A 26,700-nucleotide genomic window follows, 5' to 3' on the forward strand; every position below is an offset into this window, starting at 1 on the left:
GATGGTACCCTTAACTTAATATTTTGTTGCACAACCTTTTGAGGCAATCACTGCAATCAAACAATTCCTGTAACTGTCAGTGAGACTTCTGCACCTCTCAGCAGGTATTTCGGTCCACTCCTCATAAGCAAACTGCTCCAGTTGTCTCAGGTTTGAAGGAAGCCTTTTCCAGACGGCATGTTTCAGCTCCTCCCAAAGATGCTCAATACGATTTAGGTCAGGGCTCATAGAAGGCCACTTTAGAATAGTCCAATGTTTCGTTCTTAGCCATTCTTGGTGTTTTTAGCTGTGTTTTGGGTCATTGTCCTGTTGCAAGACCCATAACCTGCGACTGAGACCAAGCTTTCTGACACTGGCCAGCACATTTCTCTCTAGAATCTCTTGATAGTCTTGAGATTTCATTGTACCTGCACAGATTCAAGACACCCTGTACCAGATGCAGCAAAGCAGCCCCAGAACATAACAGAGCCTCCTCCATGTTCCACAGTAGGGACGGTGTTCTTTTCTTCATATGCTTCATTTATCCATCTGGAAACATAGAGCTGATGTGTCTTGGTAAAAAGTTCCATTTTTGTCTCATCTGTCCATAGGACATTCTCCCAGAAGCTTTGTGGCTTGTCAACATGTAGTTTGGCTTTTTTATGATTTGTTTTCAACAATGGTGTCCTCCTTGGTCGTCTACCATTAAGTCCACTTTGGCTCAAACGACGACGGATGGTGCGATCTGACACTGATGTTCCTTCAGCTTGAAGTTCACCTTTAATCTCTTTAGAAGTTTTTCTGGGCTCTTTTGTTACCGTTCGTATTATCCGTCTCTTTGATTTGTCATCAGTTTTCCTCCTGCGGCCACGTCCAGGGAGGTTGGCTACAGTCCCATGGATCTTACATTTCTGAATAATATGTGCAGCTGTAGTCACAGGAACATCAAACTGCTTGGAGATGGTCTTATAGCCTTTACCTTTAACATGCTGGTCTATAATTTTCTTTCTAATCTCCTGAGACAACTCTTTCCTTTGCTTCCTCTGGTCCATATTGAGTGTGGTACACACCATGTCACCAAACAGCACAGTGACTACCTGTAGCTTATATATAGGCCCATTGACTGGTTACAAGCTTGTAGACACCTGTGATGCTAATTAGTGGACACACCTTGGATTAACACGTCCCTTTGGTCACATTATTTTCAGTCTTTTGTAGGGGTACCATCATTTTTGTCCAGGCCTGTTTCATGAGTTTATTTTTTTAAATAATTCTGTTGAAACATGGTTGAAAAGCAATGTCTGACTTTCATTGGTTAAATTTCATAGAATTTTTATTTATTATTACTTTTGTGAGATTCAAGTTATTTCTGTGACCATTGTGATATTTTCTTTCATTAACCAAAGGGTACCAACAATTTTGTCCATGACTGTATATAGATATAGATATACATACGTATGTATATATATAATATATATATATATATATATATATTATATATATATATAAATATGTATATATGTATATATGTATGTGTGTGTATATATATATATATATAAAATTGATGGATTGACCTTATGTGGATATGGATATATATATATATATATATATATATATCAGGCATACAAACTTTACATAAAGAAATAATAAAGTCTAAATTTCTTTGTGTGTGTGTATGTTAATATTGCGTGTAAATAAGGTTAAATGTCACCATTTGAGTGTCAGGCTTGCGGTGGACTAGAAGGAGTTGATGCTTTGGATCGTAGTGGAGAATTGTGGGAGGTGGAGGCAGGCTGTGCATGCTCTATGATGGATGGGCATAAATGGCAGGTTGGTGTTTCCTCAGGGTCAGGGGTTACTGTGGCACTGTGGCGCTTCTTTGCAAAGGGTTTTTATGTGGTGGAACTTTGATGTGGCCGACGGCTCGGGGACTGTAAGGAGGGGGCTTATTTTCACAGATTAAGTGTGGCTTTTACTGGAATTTCCACAGCTTAAGGTGGTTCGAACATCTTTGGTGTAAAGCTGAGGGGCTTCTGCACTGGATTTCCCAAAGATTACTTGTCAATCAGCCACCATGGGCGGCAAAGAAATGTCTGTTTTCTTTGAGTTATCTGGTAATTAAGTTTCTTTTCTTAATCTTTATATTTCTTTATTGGAGAAACAGTTTATAACCCCACACAGAATGTTAGAAAAAACTATTTTCTTTCTTTAGGAGCTTTCCCTTGATTTGCCCCTACAAAACTATAATTTACTCAAAGGTTAAGGCTTTTAGAGAAGCTGTGGGAGCTTATTACAACACTTAAACATCCTGCATGACGGAGCCAAACTGAGAAGTTTTTTGCTGTTTATTTCACATACTTATATTGTCGCTGTACTTGTGTACGTCTTAATTTATGCGGCGCCTGTGATGGCGACAGTCTGAATGGCTGCAGTTTTGGCAGTTCTTCAAACGCACCCAGTGTGGGAGACTTTTTAGTTTGAAATTAAAATATTTTGGTCTCGTCCTGGGAGTGCAGCTAATGAAAATATACCAATGAGGAGACCTACCAGAAAGTGACCACAGCACATTTTTTAAAATAATTCTTGAAAGAATTCTGAGTAAAAAACAAACAGGAGAAGCCTCTGCATCAGTTAAGATGTACTTTAGGTTTGTGGAAGTGAAGGAATGGTTGTTTTTGTTCATGCCATGGAAAGGGGGTGTATTTGTTGCTAACCAAATGTACTACTAATCCACATTGATCTTGTTGGAAATAGACTCACCGGCCACTTAATTAGGTTCACCTTGCTAGTACTGGGTTGGACCCTCTTTTTTACTTTCAGAACTGCCTTAATTCTTGGTGTCATAGATTCAACCAGGTGGAGAAAACCTTCCTCAGAGGTTTTCTCCATATTGACATGACAGCATCACACAGTTGCTGCAGGTTTGTCGGCTGCATCCATGATGAGAATCTCCCGTTCCACCACATCCCAAAGATGCTCTACTGGACTGAGATCTGGTGGCTGTGGAGGCCGTTGGAGTCCAGTGAACTCATCGTCATGTTCTAGAAAGCAGGTGGAGATGATCTGAGCTTTGTGACATGGTGCATTATCTAGGGGTGTTGAAATTAATCATTTCTACGATGCATCGTGATTCGGATGTGGACGATTCTGCATTGATGCAGCAACAGAACATAATTGATTATATTAATGTAATGTATATATGCTGTCTTAGCTTGTGTGTGGTGTGATCTAGCCTGATGTGACAGCGATTTCGAGGCTGAATGCCTTTTGAAGCCTTCACTTAAGAAAACTGTAAAACTAAGCAAACATACGGAAAACAAATCAAAGTGGAAATACATTCACTGTCTCTGGGAAATCACTTAAGATTACACTTGAAAATGGTAAATGGTCTGTATTTTTAAAGCACTTTTACCCAAAGCACTTTACAATAAACATCACATTCACCCATTCACACACACTAGCTTAAGGCTAACGTCTATAAAAAATACCATTTGCAAGCTAGCAGTTAACATGCACAAACGGACTAAAGGGAAACAACTCTGTCCATCAACAACCGTTTGTCTCAACAATATATTCCGTGTTCAACTACAAATGTTTCTTAAATTGGAAAAATAAAGTTCAATGATGAAGTTAAAAATAACATCAGGGCTTACATGTTTATGATGTTTGTCAATATCAGGATATTTAGATTGATTTCTAACATGATTTTAATTAAAAAGAGAGTGTATAATTATCTGATCCTGCTTGTATTCATGCAGGATGGATCCATGCTTTCATGTAGTTTCCACTAAATTCTGAGCCTGCTATCTTAATGTTGCAGCTGAAATGGAGACTCATCAGACCAGCAACGTTTCTCCATCTTCTATTGTCCAGTGTTGGTGAGTGTGTGTGAATTGTAGCCTCAGTTTCCTGTTCTTAGCTGACAGGAGGCACCCGGTGTGTCTTCTGCTGCTGTAGCTCATCTGCTTCAGGTTGGAAATGTTGTCTGTTCAGAGATGGTATTCTGCATACATAGGTTGGAACGAGTAGTTATTTGAGTTCCTGTTGCTTTTCTATCATATCCAACCAGTCTGCCCATTCTCCTCTGACATCAACAAGACATTTGGTCCAGACAACTGCTGCTCATTGCACATTTTCTCTTTTTGAAACCATTCTCTGTAAACCTTAAAGATGGTTGTAGATCAGCAGCTTCTGAAATACCAGATCATCTAACATTAACAACCATGTCACGTTCAAAGTCACTTAAATCCATTTTCTTCCTCATTCTGATGCTCAACAAGTTGTTATGACCATATCTACATGACTAAATGCAGCATTCTTGCTACCATGTGAATGGCTGATTAAATATTTGTAATAAAGTGGTCGGGGAGCGCACTTTGTTTTCATAATTTGATGCTCCTATTTGTCACAGCTAGATTTTAACAATGAAGCAGTTCTGCTGCATATTGTACAGATTAGGGCCCAATCCTATTTCTTCTTTTTTACCCCTTCCCCTACCCTTTGCTTTTCCTTACCCTTCATCCTTTAAAACAAAGTGTTACAGAGGGTCGGGATGAAAACATTGCCTGAGGAAATGAAATACCCCTACTTTACCGTTATAAATTATCAGAAGCTGTTGCCAGTTGTTACTTCACACAAAGCGAAAAGCATGACAATCGAGTGGCAACAAACTGATGACAACAAACAAAAATGCCATCTTCAGCTTTGTTGCCTGGGCTGTGGGCATATTTTTGTGTTTGTCTTGCAGACTGATCAGACTGTTATGGTGTCTTGTGCCATGAACAAACTGCTGCTCCCCCATCTTGGACCATACCCGGGAACAGTACTTGTTTTTCAGGGATCTTCCATAGTCTGTGGCAGCAGGTCAAAAACATGCAAAACATCAACACAGGATGAAAAAAGTTGTGCCTCATTGCATCTCAAGCAGCTGGGTCATGACCTGGGTCTCTGTGTCATTTAGGTAAATGTATTCATTCTCCAAAACCAGTGAATCCAGGAATGCCCTACAAATGTAGCTGAAAACATCCATGAAATGAAATGACTTTATGCCACACACAGCAAGCCTTTATGAAGAATATGTGTGTGATCAGGAGCTGGAGTGAGTCAGAGCCATTTCAGTGAATGAAAAGATCCAAAAGCGAGAAGTTGACAGATAAAGAAATAGTAAAAACAAAGAGGAATTGCTCTTCTGCATAAAAGAAAACACACTGCTAACCTGAGAGAGAAGAATCATGTTCACAAAGTGTTGAGCGTTTATTCACATGCTGGTCTTGGTCCATGTGACTGAGCTCACAGGATGTGTCTGTGGTTTTCAGTCTACATCCAGGAGGCTGGAGAATAAAAGTCAGTGTTGAGATTTTTCCTTTTGTTTCTCCTGTGAACTTGTTTTTCTTCCATTACAATCTTTTTTTTTTCTTTCTTTTCAACTATTTTTTTACTTTTTCCTTTCCTCCTCTGTCACTCTGGTATTGAATTTGATCCAACTGTGTGAGTGACCCAGGGTCTCAGCTCTGAAACTTCATCCAGGAGGGGCTTATCCGTCTGGGACATCATTGTCTCATTCACTCCTCTCAGTCTTTCCAATGGAAAGGCCGCTTAAGGACAGCACACCCCAGCTGCAACACCGCTGATCAATGAAGCTCGACAGCAGTATACATACAAGCACACACACACGAGTTCCTGTTGGCGCTTTTAGTGCGACCGTGGGAGCTTTTCTTTCTTTTTCCATCTCGGCAGCTCCCCTCCTCCCGCCCTGATAAAGAAGGGCTTGTGCGAGCGTGGGTGTGAGGAAGGGAGGAGAACCTCACAAGGCTCAGACTGGAGGGCAGAGGTTGGGGAAGGGTGTTTCTTTGTGTGCAGTTGGTATGAGAAAGCGTGAGGGAAAAGAAGCTTGTTTGTCATAAATGTGCAAAACATCAGCGACATGAAGCTGTAGATGCAAGAAAAGGGCCCTTAGAAATGCAAGGGCCTCGCTTCATGTGGAATTTAACCTGGGGATCTGGAACTCGGCCCAGCTCCCAGAACGAGTGGAGAAAATAAATAAAATGAATGTTTCAGTTGGGTGTAAACACAGTTATTTTCAGACATTTTTCCCCAAAGAAGTGAAGTACTTTCCCAACTTTGACTCTTAAGGATTCTCCTTGTTTCCATTCAGCAGATTTGCAGTGATGCTCTGTGTTGGTCAAATGTTGAAAGAGAACTGGGAAAACAGGATTTTGCCTCTTTTTTTACTTACAGGAACTTTTCTGCCCTCTAAATTGGTGGATCCCAAACTACTTTCTTTGAAAGCCCACTTAATGCACTGACCAAAAATCCTGGCTCCCACGCGTACTATCACTTAAATTGTCAACAGTTTCTTTCAATTAGCCGTTATTGTAAAATCTCGTCACGTGGATGGAGATTTCTAACACTTCGTAAAACACTTTGCATTCGCTGTTGTTTGCTATCAGGGATGGCAGTTATATTTTTTCTTTAAAAGACTCCTGCGTCTCCTCACACCATGCCATCGTATGAAGACATGTAAATGCAGAAAAAGGGTTTCCATTACACTTTTGCAATAAACTTTTATATCAACACATCTGAAAAACCACCTCATGAGAGCTTAAAACGTTTTAGCGATATTTGAAAGATTTTTCGACATTTAGTTTTTTTTTTATATTACCAGTTTTTTATTGTGATATTTAGGGTTTGCACAATTCTTGGGGTAATTGAAACACAGCTACTGTCTGGATTGTCTGAAGTTTTAAAGGATTCTTTACTATTAACATTAAAGCTTCTGACTTAACAGAACAAAAAAGAAGAAAATATGACATCATGGTAGATGTTATAATCTGAACGTTTTTGAGACAGATTATGTTGATATTCTGGATCTGGTGATCCAGAAGGTTAGAAATATAGGGGGTACTGGGTAGGCTGTTGGGTCTTTTGGATTTTCCTCAGTGACCCTATGGCTTAGCTGAGGTCTGCTCTCTCTGAGTACTTCTAGTTTATCATATTTTTGTAATAAAAACCAGATACCTATCACTACTATGTTGCTAAGAGATCTCTATTTTGATCTGGAAATTGTGATGAAGACATTTCCTGTCAAACTTTTGACCAAATAGATAACTTAAATTGACATTAATGGTAAACGGTAATGTCCAATTAGAACTAGCAACTAGGCCTGTCACGATAACAAATTTAGCTGTACGATAAATTTTCTCAGAAATTATCTCGATAAACGATAATATTGCGCAAAGCGCTAATGTGTCATTTTGAGACCATTCTCAACTAATATAATGACATATGCCATAATAATGCAAGTACCCCTTTTGTAAAGGTCAATAAACTAAATAAATAAAAGCGCCTTTTTCACATACGCCGGGACACCTGCCCAAAAGTAATGCGACCCACTGGGAATCCTCCCAAACCTCTCGATTAGCCGGCATTGCTCTTAATGTGTATTTTGTCAAATACGCTAGTATATAGGCTGACTCTATTTGCGTAATGTGCCTGCGGATTACAGGGGTTATTACGGTAGACCAGGAAGTGGGGGCTTTGTACTGACGTCGTAAGCTAGAATGTGTGTGTTCTGCTTACATGTGGGGAGCAGCGAAATGATAAAAGAGGAGGTGCTTGCATCTATTATTTCTCCATTCGACTTATTTACATATTTTAGCATGAGAATCGGAGGTTTAGCGCGAGAGCGTGAGAAGCCACTTAAATGCGCAAGTCTCACGGCCATTGCGTGTTGGCAGCCCTGCAAAACAAATGCGGCTTACCGGCTCGTGCTGCAACATGCTGCAGTCAAGTATGACACCAGAGAGATCACTCCGCAACAAACCAGAGCGTTTAGTCGAAATACTCCATAGTGAAACCTATTGTCATACACAGTTTATGGTAAAGGGGGGACGAAAAAAAATTATCGCAGCCGGCAAACTTATCGTGCTCTTATTTTCTTATCGTTCAATTAATTGACTTATTGCTTATCGCGACAGGCCTACTAGCAACCTGTCCAGGTGTACTCTGCCTCTCGCCTGCTTCGCTTCCTGCAACATGAGGTCGAGCCTCTTGTGAGTACTTGTGGATGGGGGAGGGGCCTCCGGTAGCACCTGCGACTCATTGAAAAGAGTAAACAACGTGTTTTCACACCAGTCTCAAACCTATATGTAGCAATAAATCACAGTTATGAGCATAACGGATCAACTTCCTGCTACCTGTAGACTCTGATAGGACCAGCCGAACCATTAGTTCTGGAGTTGACAGAGCTTTTTTAATCATACACAGGTTGAGTTTAAATTTCATTCATGGCTCTCCACCTGATTCTGGAGTATAGATGCCTTTCAGGGGCGCGACGTCACTACGCATTATACTTTACTTCCGCCATTTTGAGTAGCAAACACCGCAAGGGAGAGAGGCTCAGTGTTCAGTACAGATGGATAATATTCATTTTAATCCACGAGAATTAAAAAGATACAATGAAAAAAATAGCTGTTATTGCATGTGATCTTTACAGAGTCACTGCAGAAGTTTTTCAGCTGTTACCATCAAATAAGCTACCGGATTATTCCTTTCACCACATTTATATCTACCTCATACACACCCCATCTTCGTATGGGGGAGAAAGTCTGAAAGCTTTCAAATGCACAGATTCTTATCGATATTTCACGGCAGGCTGGGTCATTGACCCGAAAATATTGCATCTCAAAGACAAGAAGATCTTTTTGCTGAAAGGAAAGGTAAGTCGTGTTCTGGTGATCGACTTTATGTAAACAGTGACTAATGCTATGTAGCTGTTAGCACTGCACAGGAGGAGGCTACGACAATATGAATAATCTACTGAATTATAGAGCAAGCAAGCGATGTAAGAGTGATGTTAAGGTCCTAAATAAACTATTTTAGAATTACAAGCGATGGGTGAACGAGCATTGAAACTCACCTGATACAAAATGAACACTGCACAGACGGCTACTTGCAGTCAGCCTCCAGTTAGCTGAAAGCCATCTCAGATGACGTTCTTCTTCCTTCGGTAATCGATAAAAAGATATATCTCGGTCTCCTTTCTTTTTGTAACACCCGACTGCACAGCATTTTGAAGGCGTCTCTGACGACCTGTGTGGTTCAGGTACACAGTGCAGGTGCTCAATGTGGCGGCAGCTAGTGTTCGAATACAGTGACGTCAGCTGACATGTATGAATAGGTCAAACAACAGTAGCTCTGAAACACCAGTGGAAATTAATGCGAATTCAAACACTGTCAAAATAGTAAATGCGGTTTTTAAAAAAAAAAGAAAGGAAAGAAACCTGACAGCAGCCTCCACCACCTCCAGTCAAATTTCCATGTAGCAAACCTTTGTTTCCAAATGTGTTCCTCTGTGGAGACGTTATGTTTGGCAGCTAAACAGTGGCGGTGCAGACAATAGCAGCAGCTCAGAGCTGTTCTTCTCCAGAGGGTCTCCCCCTACCTCCTCTCTCCTCCTTCTGCTCAGAGTCTCATTCCCAGGGGGGCCATTAACATTCGATGAGCTTTTTGCAGGGTCTCAGGACATGTGGTGGCCTGTCAGGTTGATGGCTCTGTTAAGGGCCCTGACACACCATGCTGATTGTCGAGAGAGGGGCGCCAGTTAGCAACATGTCTGCTTATTATTTACATTCTGCAGCCACTTTATTAGGTCCACCTTACTAGTTTGGGGTTGGACCTTTTACCTTCAGCGCCATCTTAATTCTTAGTGCCATAGATTTAACAAGGTCCTGGAAACATTCCTCATGGAATTTGCTCCACGTTGAAATGATAGCATCACTCTCACTGCAGAATCGTTGGCTGCACAGCCTTGATGAAAATCCCGCTCTAACACATCCTAAAAGGGTTTCACTGGATTGAGATCTGGTGACTGTGGAAGTCATGATCAAGAAAGCAGTTGGAGATGATTTGAGCTTTGTGACATGGTGCGTTATCCTGCTGGAAGTAACATCAGGAGATTTTCACTGTGGTCATAAAGGGATGGACATTGTCAGTAAAATGGTAAAATTATGCCGTGTCGGTACTATCCTCACACACCGTTACACCACCAGCAGGTTGAACCGCTGATACAAGACAGGATGGATCTATGTTTTCATGCTGTTTACACTAAATTTAGCTCCTATTATCTGAATATGGAGCTGAAACAGACCAGGCAATGTTTTTCCACCTTTACTGACCAGTTTTGATGAGTCTGTATGAATCGTAGCGTGTTTCCTGTTCTTAGCTGACAGGAGTGTTCAGTTGTGCTTTTTAAAAAAGTTTAGCTTCTAGTATTTTCTGTCAAAAAGCCACTATAGGTAAACAAAACAAAACAAAAACAATGGAGCTCTGCATAATGTGATAGTATCTCATATTTAAATCATATCAGACAAAATGTGGTACAAACATAGTTCTGCTCCAGCAACACTGTGAAGTGTTCGAGGTGTTGAAGTGGGTTCAGTTTATGTCTTGACACTAAATTAATTCAAACCTCTGCGGATAGATTATTGGTCGGATAATCTCGGTAAGGAGTACAATCAGTATGCAACAACCTACATTTGAGTCTGTTTTTTGCTGGCTCTTTAAAAAACATCTAGTCAGGCTGTTTAAGAAATATCAACTGATGCAGGATGCAGGACCTTTTAATTATCAATGTTTCCTAAACATCTTCATCTACATTCCACAAGCTACTAAAGGAATGATTTTTTACTCCATGTCTGTTCAGTAAGGGTTGCTCTGACACCCAGAGAGTAACAAATAAGCTCACAAAATTATTTATGACACAATAAAAACAACTTGTGGTAACATTTACAAGACATTTAGCCTTTTCTCTCATGAATCTTGATTTTAAAATCTTGCTTTGCTGCTTGTTTGTTTAATTTTTAGGAACTGAAGAAGTACCATTTAGGGTTATTCTAAACAGAGATCAGATTTGGAGCGCTCAGACTACTCATCTTTGCGTGTACCTTTCCGCAGTGGGCACCACATGCAAGTCAGTTATCCAAAAATCCTCCTTCAAGCTCATTTCATTCAAACACATGATAGTCTCTTCTGACGCCTGAGTGTAAATACTTTCCTCAGTCCTGCATAAATCCTCTAAGTCTTTGGAAAACTTCACATAAACAAGTGAAGAATTGTTTCCTTCTCCCCGTTTCTTGCCAACACTTGTGCGTTTCTGTGCGTGTTAATGCAGATTGGGATTATTGCCTGCACAGTTAAAGAAATGATGCAGCTTTCCCCCCTAAATGTAGTCAATGTGACCATTTGAGCATTTCCATGCACCAGTGTGTGTTGTGGTTTTTGGTGCATGTATATACACACAGACCTTCTCAAAGCTGTCTAACCCAGAGAGCTACTCATTTTGGCTGTAATGTGAGGTTTAAATACACACGTGTAGGCGCCGCCTTGCAGTGGAAGACAGAACCATGTTTCCATCACTTCAGAGGCCTCGCTCTGACATTCACTTGATGATAACCACTGCTTGCTTGCCTTAGGTATTACTGAAACCCTAAACCAAATTTCCATCAGAAAAACCTAATTATTTATTTATGAGGATTTGCTTTTTGTCCCTAGAAGAATGTCAGTCCCCACAGAGCAGTGGTGTAAACAGACAATGTCCCAACGACACCATAAATATACGAGTATGCACACACCCACAGCACTGTTAATGATCTTCAGTCTGAAGCTGATCGTTTCAGTCTTTGATAAAGAGGCTGTTGTATACAAGTGTGTGTGTGTGTGTGTGTGTGTGTGTGTGTGTGTGTGTGTGTGTGTGTGTCAGTTGATAACCGGGTGATGACAACCTGTGACCAGCATGTGGATTCCTGTGTTTGTTTTTTCTTTTAGGGAACAGTAATCGGCACACTGCCACCATACACACACCCGAGGCCATGAAGTCACTCCTGAAATCTAAATATAAAAGGGTGTGTCTGGTCCATGTGTGTTTCAGAACACAGAGAGGGTATTCTTCTCCGTCTCCCCAATGCCCGAGTTGACCTCACCCTGTCTGGCCATCCTACAGCAATACAAAACACACACACACACACACAATCACGTGCACACATACTGTACAGACGCACACACACAGAAGCGTAGGTCAGACTAGAGTGAAACTGGCCCAGAAAACAACAGAGAATGGCTTATTGTGAAGACTGAGAGAAGAAATACTGCTTCACCAACAGCAGTTTAACATCACGTGCAGCCAGGCCAAGACAGAAGATCTTCTCTGACAAGCTGGCATCACAGTTGTTTTCATCCTGTGTGTGCTTAGACACAAAGTGCATTTCTATTTGACTCTGCTTTTGGCCACTTTTGTATTTTTGCAGGTTATTAATAAACTGACACGTGAATGAGAGCACATGTTGCTGAGTGTGTTAACTCTGCAGAGTCATTAAAGGATCTCTGCACCGTACTAAAAACTAAGCCTCGTAATGCAGTGCATCTGTCACAGATGACTCTCCTGCATTTCATAATCACTGCAACCAGGGCTCTAAATGAACTTTTTTGATCATAAGCCAGTGTGGTTTGTGGATTCCTAAAGTTACCAGCCACATCAGAATTTCCATTCAACATTTTTTTTTCTTTAAGGCAAAATAATCCAGAATTATGGCTGTTGGACATGTGAAGTCTTTGAAATGAGTTTCACAGTAAAAAATAATTAATAGATTAATACAATTATCTTTATTGACACACAATCAGATACCTTCAGAGCGCTCATCAGAACCAGCCCGAATGTGTGCCATCGTGTGTTATTCACTGTTCCCTTAGCTTAGTTTTGGTGTTTGCACACAAACTCTGGCCAGAACTCAACGGGTTTCATCTCCTCGCTCATTGACATCATTCCCCCCTACCTCCTTTATTGTCTTGTAACCAGTCTTATTCTTTAAACCATCCAACCACTGTCGTGTTTTTATTCTACACATCACTCTTTTAGTCTACATTTTGTTCATCATTTAGCTGCACTTTGTTCAGGCAGTAGAATTTGACACCATAGTTGCTGAAGGAAGCATGTCACCAGTGGATGCATGATAGGTCATGAAATAGTGTTCATAGGAAATGAAGTGAGCACTGCTTTGACAAATAACCAAAAAGATATGCACTCATTCGTCAAACTGAACTGTATGAATTAATATACATTTTAATCAACATTTGCCAGGTTTGCAGCTGTTAGTTAGAGCCCTGAAGTTTCATTCAGCATGAGACCCTATGAGGGAAGTTCAGGGATTAACTCATTCTCTGTTTGAAAGGCAAGGCAAGTTTATTTATATGGCACATTTCATGTACAAGACAATTCAAAGTGCTTTACATAAAACATTAAAAGCATTGTGGCAGCGTGCAGGAAGCAATAACAAGTGTGTTAAAAACAAACTTCAAAGAAATTAAATAAAAACAACAGAAAATGCTAAAATAAAATAGATAAAATGTAAGACATACAAGTTCCATTTTGAGGAATTACCAGTTGTTTTTCTATAATTTTTGTGAATGAATTAAATAATGAAAAAATGTCACTTTATCTTATTTTTTTGGATTCATGGAATTTATCTTGCTGAACCTGACCAGAGAGGACAAAACAAAAAGGGGGAGTAATGAAGAGAAATAAAAAGGAAAGTAGAAAATAGGAAGAGGAGACAAAGATACAGATAGAAGGTAGATAGAAGCAACAACCCTTCAATCCAACCTAACATCAGACAAGCAGCTGCTACACCTGTACAGAAACACAACAGAGAATTTCCTTCAGCTTTTACAGGCACACTAAGCAGACAATCATCAGGAGTTCGAAAAAGAAATAACCAAGACAGCAACAACAAGATGAATCACAACAACAACCAAAGTGTCAAAGACACACACATAAACCTAAACAAAAGTAGCTCTCAGTGTTTAAACCCACTGGACGACGTTATGACGGTGCAGCATGCAGAGTGTGAGGAATGAGGAGGGATCAGAGAGAAATGGCCTGTGGTCAGACATGGAAGAACTCGGTAAAAATAAGACTTCTAGGATCTGATTCAGCGCCATGTTTTACTCTGATGTGATGCAAACAGAAGCTGTCCTGAATTAACCAATAGATAAGGGCTACTCAATCTTAACCTACGAGGGTCGCAGTCCAGCAGGTTTTCAATGTGTTCCTGCTTTAACACACCAGAATCAAATTAAATGGATCTAACAGCCTATCATAATGATAGTCAGATTTAAGTCAGATATGTTGGAGCAGGGACACATGGAAAACCTGCTGGATTGTGGTCCAAACTAATTAAGGAGCCCTGCAATAGATGAACGAGTTTTCTTCTTCATTGTGTGTCTTGTCTTCTTCTTCAGTAATACTTGATGCAGAACCACCTCTGGTGGGAAGTGGAATTTAAAAGGTCAGATTTGTTTGAGTAGTTCAGTGTGAACACTCACAAAAGCTGCACCCCAGCTGATACAATCCCTAGTCTAGTGTGAACGCACCCTTAAACTTCTGGAGTTCAATTTTGTTCTGTTCTTTATTCACTCATTATTTTATTGTGATTGCATTCATGTTGACACAAGTTGGCTTCTGTGGTACTCTTTGTTTGTCTGTCTAGCAATATAACTGAAAAAGGGAAATGTTTCGAAATGGAATAAGGAACATTTTGGGGGTGACTCGGATCACCGTCTGGATCTAATGCCAAGAGTCATCGGCAAACAAAAACAAAACAAACTAAACTAAAAACAACAAAACAAACAAAAACAAGAAAACAAGATGGCATCATCGTAGGTGTTAATACACCAACAGCTAACCCAGAGTGTCGCTATCAGGGAAAATGCTAACTTTACAGGCATTTGCTACAGCTTGGTGTGTAAAAGTATGTTTCCAGGCTCAAAGATTTTAAATAAGATGTGGCATCTGTTCAGATGATGAAATAGTGATATTAGCTTGAAGTATATATAAGAGTGTTGGCATGGGGTTGGTTACTAGGTGGGCTGCTGGGCCTTTTGGGGTTTGTTCTAAGGTGAGTGGCCCTATGTCTCGGCAGAGGTCTGCGCTCTCTGAGTGCTTCTAGTTTAGGTTTATTAAACACATCTAACTGATAATACATTTATAGAGTGGGGAAAAATCACCCATGCAGGAAAGTTATAATGTCAAAAAGAGTCTCTGCGTCTTTTTTGTAATAATTGCAAAGTTCAACCTTGACTCAGCATGGGACGGTAACACACAACGACAGTAGCTTTGTCAGATTTGTGTCGAGCCGAGGCAAAATGTTAAGCTGTTCAGTCAGATGATGCTGGTTTAAATATGAGCCAAGAAGGCTAGCCTCATTGATACAGCTCATTACGCTTCAAGTAACCTTAAATATTACTTCTCCTTTGTGGAAAGTTGGCCCTCTGTCTCTTGTCTAGAGAGGTATGGTTTTAAACTGACAACGTCTAACCCCCTTCTTTGTCAACAAATTATCCCTCACCCTTCCTCAGTCTTAACCTCCATCACATTCCCATCTTCCCTTCCTCTCTCCATTCTTCGTCTTTCCCCCCTTACCCTCACTAACTCTTGTTTTGTATCTGTGGGAAAATGACAGAATTTTTTTCTGGCTTAATGGTACACTGATAGTTTAAGCTGATTCAAGCAGTGAACAGTGTGTGTGTGTGTGTGTGTGTGTGTGTGAAAAGTGTTTCTCTGGTTTGTTTTCATAATGAAAACATTAGAAACACGTGAAACACAGCGTCAGTTTAGCCTGGCCGTGTTTTTATGTGTGTTCTCTATTCCTTTGGAAAATATGTGTAGACAGGTCTGAAACGCAGCAGTTATCACACTTTTTACAACATTTCTTGTCTCTTGTTCTCCACCGTGTGTCTAGTTTAGGAAAACAGGAATCTTGATTACACATGAAGATGTTTCACGTGTAAAATGTCTGTTTTTTTCTTAAACTTTCAGACATGGTTGTGGTGTTGAATCAGCTTCTAGGTCCTGACCTGGTTACAGATCCATCTAAAATGTTTTAACACTGTTTTAAAAACAATTTGGCTTTTACAAAAAAAAAAAAAAAGAAGCCATACCAGCAATAACTCTGCCCACTTCAAATGTGGCTGACCAGTTTTATATCGTAAAGTGGTTTTACAGCAGGATCAAATTCCAAATTATTAACCTTTGAAGTCACAATTCACAACAGAATTGGGCCCATGAGAACAACCAGTTTTAGTTAATATATGAAAGATCTGGATTTATGTGTGAGTTGGCTCACAGAGCAGAGTTTCCCTGCTGTGCGTATGTAAAACTCTAAAACTGTGAAATCAGACCTGCGTGTCCGTGACATGCAATCCTTTGATTGAGCCGCAGCAGAAACAGGAAAATGAATGAATGAATGATGGGGGGGCAAGTCTGTGCTCTTTTTCCACGCTATGTAATCAGGAATTTGTTTCTTTAGAATCCCCTTCATGGATCTTTACTCAGCCTTTATAGTGGGTTAAAAGTGGAATTAATACTTAAAAGGGGTCCCAGTGATATCAATCATTCCTTCATGGTTTAAAGTCATATTAAACTCTACCGTGTCATCATTTGTGACACCTGCCACCAATCAGGAGTTGGATATATGGATATAACAGATGCTTATATTCTTAGCCTCCTGAGCAACCCAGTGTCTGTTTCAAAAGACAATTTTCCTCAAAAGTTTGAGCCAGTAGGAGATACTCACTACTCAGGCTAACTCATTCACTCAATTCAAGTTGAACAAATGCCTTAAAATAATCCCGACTATCAGCACCTGTTGGACATAACATGTAGTTGTTGGCTTGTTCTACTAAAATTCAACAAAAAAATTCCTAATTACTATGAAACTTGTATATATTTACTATGTTTTTTACCTACGAAGTTCGGCATTATTTAATTTGTGCAATGCATTCTGGGAGATGATTTGTCAGGGTACCAAGGACTCGAAGGCAATTGCAACTTGCTTGTGGCAAGTTTTTCTTCTTAAACCGTGGATCCACACACTGTCCTGCACTGAGCTGATTTTGGTTTCAGGTTCCAGTCACAAAACAGTTTTCTGACTTATAAGAAGATGAGAGCTGAATGGGATAAAGACACAACTTCATAAGGACCCATGTTTATGTTCTCCACACTCTTTTCCCCTTTTGAGTCACTTTACTGACCACAGATGCTAATGGAGCTAAAAATGCTGGCAGGTTAAAACGAAGACTGAAACCAACAACAGAAAAACAACAAGACGCCAAACCGCAGTTCAGACTGGCAGTGGAAATGCTGGAGACACGTCCGAGATGTCTTACTGTCAGCCTCTGAATCATCCAACCAACCCTGAACCATCAGACTGACCATGGACATGAAGGAACCTGACAAACCACTGCTTCATTTCGTCCTGCAGTCTGGAAGTTTCCCGTTTTTCATCAACCACGACTGATCAGAGCAGCAGCCGCAGACGTCTGATAACTCTGGATCATATTTTTAACTACAGATCATATTTATCCAGGCAAGCAGCTGGAAAAATAAGAGGGAGACGTCAGTCTTGTGCTGGTGACCTGTCCAGGGTGTACCCTGCCTCTCACCTGTTAGAATACTGGGATAGGCTCCAGCTTACCCGCGACCCGTAATGGAAAAAGCTGAACAGAAAATCAATAAATGAATGAATGAATGACGTCAGTCTTGCTTCTCAGTCTGAGACAAAGTGCCTCAAAGTTTCCATGTGCCATTATGTACACGAAAAGTTCAATATCTGTTAATGTGGTTAAACATAATCTACTTGTTTGTCATTTGCCATTTCGATTTTACATTATTATACAATGTATACGGCACTACTGTAATATGTAAAGGAAAGTATTTGATCCTGAAGCTTTCCATGTACTGTCGCTGACAGGAAGTACAGGTCAGTGTGTATTACTGGCCAGCAGCTTCTAAACAAACAGAACCTTTTGTTGATTCTGTCATCTTCATCCAGCCAATCGTCCTCATCTTTAAGTGTGTTTTCAGTGATTTCTTCATCATTGCTTTCCTTGTCAGTGAGCTCAGTTTCATTTTAAAAGCCTGAACAGAAAACACTGAGCCAGTATACTGCTATATAGCACAGAGACCGCTACAACCTTATACGTCATCACAGAGGAGATACAGAACGTAAACAACAATGACGGCATACGAGTGAAATTAAATGTTTTGAAATGATTAAAAACTAAAGAGAGTATTTATATTTTTGAAGCCAATGTTTATCAAACAAGGTTTATTGTTGCTAGAAGCCTGAATTCCTTTTAAAAGGTGAATGAATGTCATTCTAAGCTTGAAAGGGAGAAACACCTACTGTATGGTGTGTTGCATCCAGCTTTAGTGGATGAAGATGTTTAGGATATTTAGGTGGCTTGTTGTAGTATAAAATCTTAAACTTACCGTCACTTCCTGTTACCACCATCTTAAGAAGTACTATTTTATCAGTTCATTTTATCATTCTTTCATTGTATCTTAAAGGTGAAAATTGGTTTGTAATATAACTTACTAAAAGTTCCAGTCGTTCTGTGAGGCTAACAACACGCTAACACGCTGACATTGACGTTGCCAGTAAGCCAGTATTGTTCTTGTCTGTGGTCCATTTAACGGGCTGGCTGGATACCCCTGTCCATCTGTCTGTTCCTGTCTTTCTCTGTTTGTTTTGTCCTGTTTTGCACGACAGACCCACTGAATTTTCACTCCTCTGCAGCATTAAAAACTCAGCGAAACATCCCAGCGATGCACTAACAGAACAGCTTCACCACTCTGTGACCCGCAGTCACCACACACATAGACAAACAGCCTATTAGTCTCTACAGAGGAATTTGATGGGTTTTCTGGGTTGTTTGGTTCAGGCTGTTTTGGAGATGCTCTTTAGGGTACAGTTGCCATGGGGATACAGACAATTTAACAGAAATGCCTTCAAAAATGGGTTTTAAAGGAGTCGTAGTCTTAGCAGCACAGAGGTATCTTTGACTGTCTTTTTATTTTTTAGGGTGCATTTTCTATTTTTTTTTTGAATGCCCCTCTGTTGGCCTCCCAGCTTCTCTCTTTCATATCAACAAGGTCTTTTCTTTGTCTTTAGATTGAGGATGGAGGGAAAGCTGCCCACTGCAAGAAGCTGAAAGTGGGCGATGAACTCATCAACATAAATGGATCTGCACTCTATGGCAGCAGACAGGAAGCCCTCATACTCATCAAGGGATCCTACAGGATACTGAAGCTCACAGTGAGGAGGTAAACACACACACACACACATCAGTGAAACCAGCATGGGTGAGAGTTACCCACCTAAATAATTTATCAAGTGACTATTTGTTCCAGAAACAGATGCATTGTTGTCAAAGGAAGTTTAGTTTTTATTTTCTTTGTTTCTGACACTTGATTTGGACTCTGTGGTGGGAAAGGAAGGAAGGTGAAGGTGGTGAATGTCCAGTTCCTTTTCAGTTAAGAATCTGTTTGCTGGACATTCAAACACACTTAAAATGTGTTTTTGGGAGATACGAAATGTTTAACAGGAAGCTGACAAACTCATCTGAGCAGGAAGGAGTAGATTTCTGTGCAGTCTCTCCACCAGCATTTCCAGTTTCTTTTTCACAGGTTTGTTTCTGGTCTGTTTTGGGACACATCTCCATCATGCTTTTGTTTGATGACGTTTCTAAAATGCAGAATGCTTGTGATTGTGTGCCTTCAGCAGACACAGAGTGAACTTTTCTTTCGTTTAAAAACTATTTTCTATGAATCCAAGTCCAAATTTAATCTGCTTTCTGCTCATTTTTAAGCTCATGACAAGTCAGACTTTTTTGCTGCTAAATTCTGTTTTTCCAACACCAGGTGGCTTGTCTGTTTTGTGCTACTATGCAGGTACATTTTACAACGTTTAGTATTTTATTTAGCTTAAAATTGCTTGAAACACCATGGATGAATATAGCTTTTTATTAGATATAATTATTTTAAACTGAACTAAGAGAGAATTAATTTACAGCCTTTATGACTTGACAAATGATGAAAAGCCAAGTCTGTGTTGTTTCTTCAAATATAATTAGAAGAAAATAGCTGAAATAATCATGATTTGCATAATTAATACTGAAATCAAAATGATTTATGTTAACATTGCCATCTTTATTTGAGCAGCAGCAGCCTGAGGGAGGGGTGAAGGTTATTTGGCTAGTAGTTTGGTTCTGGAAGCAGAACTAACAGCAGGAACATTTCCACTATAAAATAAAGTCCAGTTGGCATCTTAACATTTAATTAGAGGGTGTGGTTTAAAAATGCCATCCATTAACTGGAGTTTAGGTCAGGCTTAACAACATTTAACAACATTTCCACATGTTCAGGCCAATCAAAGGCCATGGCTGACAGGGGAGGTCCACAGGCTGCTGAAGGCTCGGAAGGCTGCCGTCAGAGCAGGACATGAGGAGGGTCTGAGGACAGCGAGGGCCAACCTGCCACACAGCATCAGAGAGGCAAAGAAGTGGGACTCCAGGAGGGTAGCTCATCACTTCAGCGACAGCAGAGAAAGGATCAGACGATCACTGACTACAAGCCTCCACCTCTCTGCTAAAAGAGCTGTATGACTTCTTTTCTTGTTTTGAGGCACACAACAGCACACCTGCGCAGAAGTCTCCACCCCCTCCTGGTGAACAGTTGTTGACGCTGTCCCCTGGACAGCATGAGTATGCTCAGCAGGATCAATCCTTGCAAAGCTTCTGGTCCTGATAACATACCTGGTCGTGTGCTGAGGGACTGTGCTGGGGAGCTCACAGATTTTTTTATGGGCATCTTCAACATCTCCCTGAACCAGGCTGTTGTCCCCATGTACCTCAAAACCATCATCCCTGTCCAGAACAAGTCGTTGCCGTCCTGCTTTAACGACTACTGTCCAGCAGCCCTCATTCCCATTCTTATGAGGTGCTTTGACCAGCTAGTTCTGAAACACATGAAGTCTGTCCTCCCACCCTCCCTGGTTCCAGATTGCATATCAGGCAGTTCGGGTCAGCAGGAACACATCCAGCATCACCACACTGAACACAGGGTTCCTCAAGGATGTGTGCTGAGCCCCCCCCCCCTTCACTCTGCTGACCCACGACTGCACACCGTCGCACAGCTCCAACCTCCTCATCCAGTTTGCAGATGACACGACTATAGTGGGTCTCATCAGCAACAATGAGACAGGCTACAGGAGGAGGGAACCACCGGGCCTTGTGGTGTGAACACAACAATCTGTACTTGAACATGGAGAAGACGAAAGAGATTGTTCTGGACTTCAGGAGAATGTGCTCCCAGCATGCACCTCTGACCATCAATGGCGCTATGGTGGAGAGAGTGAGCAGCACCAAGTTCCTGGGTGTGCACATCACAAAGAACCTCTCCTGAACCATCAACACCACATCACTGGCCAAGAAAGCCAACCAGCACCTCTACTTCCTCTGCAAACTGAGGCAAGCTAAAGCTCCACCTTCTACAGATGCACCATCGAGAGTGTCCTAACCACGGGCATCACCAACGCATCATGAGAGCAGCTGAGAAGCTCGTTGGTGCCTCTCTTTCCCATCCCTGCAAAACATGTACACCTCTCGCCTCACCCGTAAAGCCCTCTGTTTCGCGAGAAACCCCACTCACCCTTCACACAGCTTCTTTAGCCTGCTGCTGTCAGGAAGGAGCCTGCATAGCCTGCGACCAGGACCAGCAGACTGAGGGCCAGCTTGGTCCACCAGCCTGTCAGGATGCTGAACTCGCTCCCTGCTCTGCCCTCTTCCACACACACCCTGGACTCTGATGTTCCCCATCAACACTTTTTACACCCTCAGGAACACACACACAGCCACTATAACCACTTTAACCAGTTTAACCAGACCATAAGCTGACTCAAACTTCTTGTTTTGCTCTATAACCATAAACATGTGTTGCACTTGGCTGTTGTCTGTGTATCATTGTGTTTTATTTACTTAGTTTAATTGTACTTGTTTTGTTTATTGGCTTATATTTTTGTATTTCATCACACTTAGGTTTAAGAAAACCGTAATTTTAGTTTTTGTTTGTCCTGTACATGCTGCAGAATTCACAATAAGGCTGACGTTGACGTTAAACACTAATATTTATATTATAACGAGCTGGACGAACTTTTATTTGTCTTTGTTTAAAGGGCTAAAAGAAAATTAAATACTGTTAAATCGGTATTAAGATCAGCTGCTGTTCATTGGTTTTTACTCTGCAAATGTTGTTCTTTTAACAACTTTTAAATTTCTAGCAGCTGTTTAGATTAGGAGTGAAAAAGGTAGAATAGAGCCACAACAGACAAACGTAAAGACACAGAGAACCACAAATACACATTTGATTTATTGTCATGGTATTTTTGGTGAGTTACAAATAAAGGTTTCCTATGATTACAGTCAAATTAAAATCTACATTTCAAAGTTTCAGCATGATTTTTAACAGCACTAAAATGTCATTGATGTGCGGTTTTACTGCCTGGAACAAGACTTCTTCACTGTAAATTGTGCAGATGTTTTCAAAGTAACGCTGAGCCATGAAGGCCATTCATGCCTTGTGTTGTTGCCCCTCAGTGGATGTTGGTTGAAATGCAGCACATGTCCAACACAGAATGTTGGGACTAATGCCTTCATTTAGCATACAGCGAGGCGAGCCTTTACTCTTTCCCATGTTTTTTTTTCTTTCCCTGTCATCCTGACATCGATACTTTCCTTAATCCCAGTTTGATTAAAACATACAACCAGTGTGGAAGATTTTCCGGGTGTTGCAACTATTAATTTGTCTTCTTGGACAGCTTCAGACAGCTGTTTGGCAGCAACTCGCCTCCTTGTGGTCCTGAAACCAGGTCAGGTCCAGCCCTCAGACCTTTTCAGGGGGTTTCCCGCAGCAGGCAGACCCCTGTCTAACGCAACCCACAGCACATGCAGGACGTTCATATTCACACAGATTCAGACAGACAGATGATCTTAGGAATGTGACTCCTTATGATGAGAATCTCACCCAGTTAATCTGCAGTGTGTGTCAGTGTCTGGTATGTGTGTCTGGCTTTCCCAGTGTTTGTGTGTGACTTCAATGATGTGAACCAACACGATCTATACACGCGTAACAGTAATAGATCAGAAGTCAGAGATTTAAACCTAAACATGTCCGGTTTGCTATCAGAAAGATAAGATTATCTCAGATTCAGATCATCGCATATTAAACGATTACTCCCTCAGCCCGAAGTTAAGTTAATATTGATATTTTTTACCCTAACCCTTCAGTTCTGCAAGAACCTGGAGGAAAAAGCCATAAAAACATTAACATTTTCTGCTAGAACCACCTTTAATCTGGTCAGGCTTATTCTTTATTCATGCATTGTGTGCATATTTTCATTTCTTTGTTCAAATAAACCTTTTACTTGTTTTTCTTGGCAGGAGAACTTTAAATTCAGCCACCTGCACTTAAACAAAACACGCTTCAGTTGTCAAGTAACTGACATCAATAGCAAGTCTCTTCCACGGTTTAAGGTGGGAGTCGGCTGCACTTTGAACTTGATTTTCTTCCAGTCACGTCATAGCAATCACCAGTCTGATTTAGGTCAAGACTGTTGGAGCATGGAAACCTCTGGACGGTGGAGGACTCCCCTGTTAGAGCAAACACAGCTTGTTTAGAGATGATGAAATGCTCACATTTTCAAACTTGGCTCTTCTTGTGTGGTTTTAAGAGTGGAAAAGGCCCCTTAGTCAAAAGCCAGAACTCGTTACCACCTACTTTAGTAACACAGAGGGATTGTTGGAGCGAGGATGGCAGGGGGATGAACGGAGGTTCGTGTTTTTTATTAGGTCTGTATTAGCATGTGTATAATTTAAACATGGTACAAATATGTTGACAGCAGAATAATCAACCCAAACATTTACATGGTTCAAGTCTACTTTTTTTGTTTGTTGTACAAGGGATTGATTATAATTTTCCAATATTATAATGATCATTTAATTGTAAAGAAAATGCATATCGTCTCAATATGCGGTGGTCTTGTTTTGACCAGCACCTGGTGCATTACTAACACCGTAAGATGATGTCCGTTTACTACTAGAAAACAACAGAATAATCCTTCTTTATTGGGTCCATCCACAAATCAGCAGTTAGTGCCTGACTTTCTCACCACATTCATTTTTAATGTTGGACAAGATCAACAAATTCACAGTATTGTTGTCGTCATTGTTTTGACCTAAAATGCAGCAACTTTTGTGAAAAGTTGTAACAAAAAAACAAAACAACAACAAAAAAAAAGATCTTCCAAAAACAACTGAAACAGATTTACATGATCATTTATTTATTTTCCAGGTCACATTTCTTTGGCACTTGTCTGCACGTTGAAAATCAGAAACACATATGATGGTGTCCACAAGTCTGGTCATGTGAAGGATTAACGTTGCAGTCACTGCACAAAATTGCAAGGACACGGCAAATTCTTGAATAGTTTAAATCCGAACGTTGTAAGTTCTTGGAGGAATCGAATACCAGACCTCGTCTAAAAGAGGATAGCTAAAAGCATGCTTCCCTGATTGTATTTAATTAAATTCACAAAAGGCTGAGTTTACAGTCCCATAAAAACCTCAGAACTTTAAATGTCGAATATGCACTAAGTTGGTTTCACAATACATAAGTGTCCATAAAATAAAGAGCGGCCTGTATTTCAGCTGGCTGGACCTTCCACCCCATGGGGAGAGGAGAGCTACAGCAGGTAGATCTGCAACACAGAGCACATCCAAATCCTCTGTGGAAACTTCATGTATTTTCATGTGAGTCAGAAAGAAAAACTTAAATTAGTTTATCCAGCTCAGTGTTGCATGTTTTCAGGTTGTCTCCCATTTTATCAACATTAAGACTTTGTGCTTAAGGTTGTGTAGGTTTTATGGATTGATTATAATCCACCAAGTACAGCTGACTAAAAGAAAAGAAGGTAACTACCTGCAGATGCAGGAGTCTTTCCTTGTTTTCTGTTGGTTTAATCCTTAAAATTCCATCTGCTATAGCTGTTTTTGGTCTGCCCGTTTTTGTTTTTACTTCTGTTGTTTTTTTTTGTTTTGTTTTTTTTACGTAAGCCCTTAAGCAAAGTCAAAATAGAAATATTTTTCTCAGTACAGCCTCAGTTATCAGATTATGAAAATAAAATGATAAAATGAATGTTTCAATAGACAGCCCCACAAAGACCAACCAAAACAACCAAACAGAATTTATTACTAACAGTACTCTTTAGAAATAACACACAGATCAGCAGTGACCAAGTCTGCATATCAGCCTGTCAAGTCTTGATTTCCAGAAGAAAAAATATTGGCCTTGAAACAAACACTCAGGAGAAACTATTTACATATTTACACTTTTGCCTCATGCGGCAATTTACCTACTTTAAACTTTTTCTTGGCTTTTTTGCAGCCATAAAATATTATTTTTCTTCTTTTCAGACACACATATAGCTTTCTTTTCATTTGTTTATCATTGGCTGCTCCTGATTGGACATTACACTGTCAATGTAATTAATAGAAAGTTCTTTTTGCTAAGAGGTCTCTTAGCAACATAGTAGTGATAGCGATCTTTCATTATTACGAAACTGTGAGAAATATAAATTAGTCATTTAGCAATAGGGCTGCAACTAATAACTATTCTGATGGTCAGTCATCGACTCATAAAACGACTAGGCGACCAATCGGGTTATGTATCTCATAATTATTAAATGGATCTTATTTCACTTTCAGCTTTTAAATCTTGCATGAGGTTGTTATGTAAGTCTGACGTGCCTCCTCTTTAAATGTTCGAGCATTTCAGACGTACTTCCGTGGTACGCAAGGTCCGCTTTACAAACCTCACATGTATTTAATTTATTTTGTAAGTTTAATGTGAAGTTATTTCAGACTTTTGACGTCCTCTGCCACCGTTCTATTCCCCGGTCGGCTGCCGTATTTATCCCCGGGCGGCTTTATTGCACATGTGTAACTCTCAGCAAAGATAGGGAGGAAGACGATGTCTCACTCTGTAGTTTTTCCTTTTTGTTGTTTTACTTTTTGTTTGTTTTTTTTTGTTGTTTTTTTTGCCGACAATAGTCGACAGGTAAATTAGTTGACTAATCATTGCAGCCCTATTTAGCTGACGCTTTTATTGAAAGTGACTTACAGAGGTCAGGCAGTAGTGCTAAGGGTCTTGCCCAAGGACTCAACCGGAAGGTGTTAATATTCGTTTCCTGGGGGATTCAAACCCTGGTCTCCCACATGGGAGAAGGATGCTCTGCCAACTTGAGCTAATCAGCTGCTATATAGGGCTTTTCATTGATCACTCAGTGGATTTACCATATAGAATCTCTGAATAAACACTACACTTAGCGGCTGAATGTAAACCTCCTGGATGGGATGTAAATGAATGCCTGGAAAACTTCCTTAGATCACATAAAGGGTAAGCTATCAATCTCAATTTACCCCACGGAATTGTTGACAATAAAAGCAAGAATTCCTGGGGGCACTGGTGGAGTCTAGTGGAGTTTTAAGGGTTAATTTAAGATAATATAACAAATTTACGATGTATATCTGTAATGGAAAAATAGAGTTGCATTACAGTTTATCTGCCTGGCCTTCCATGACGGCATCCTTATAGAACATTTACAGTTGTACTTTTCTACATGCGCATGCACGTGTGTGCATGTATTTCAGTAATAATGAGAAATTTTCCTACATGCCCCCCTCTGTTAGGCTAAGGTGAATTAAGGCTCTAATGACTGAAGTCTAAATGGAGAGCAGATACATAGTTTTCTGGGTTTGTCTAGGAAAAGTCAGGAA

At 40.4% G+C, this 26,700-nt stretch overlaps 1 protein-coding gene and 1 long non-coding RNA gene across 3 annotated transcripts in view; both read left to right on the forward strand.

Annotated features, from left to right (window-relative positions):
- The window catches only part of shroom4 (shroom family member 4), a 92,726-nt gene that overhangs the window by 18,160 nt on the left and 47,866 nt on the right, over positions 1-26,700 (forward strand). For both annotated transcript variants that reach the window (XM_041986098.1, XM_041986099.1), the window contains exon 2: positions 18,984-19,135. In XM_041986098.1, coding sequence (XP_041842032.1) covers positions 18,984-19,135 — 152 coding nt within the window. The remainder of the gene's footprint in view (positions 1-18,983; positions 19,136-26,700) is intronic.
- Positions 3,097-18,619, forward strand: LOC121640384. Its single transcript, XR_006010449.1, has 3 exons — positions 3,097-3,183; positions 9,839-9,843; positions 18,609-18,619. It is a non-coding gene; the product is annotated as an uncharacterized LOC121640384 (long non-coding RNA).

Source organism: Melanotaenia boesemani, chromosome 5 (assembly GCF_017639745.1).
Source record: "Melanotaenia boesemani isolate fMelBoe1 chromosome 5, fMelBoe1.pri, whole genome shotgun sequence".
NCBI lineage: Eukaryota > Metazoa > Chordata > Actinopteri > Atheriniformes > Melanotaeniidae > Melanotaenia > Melanotaenia boesemani.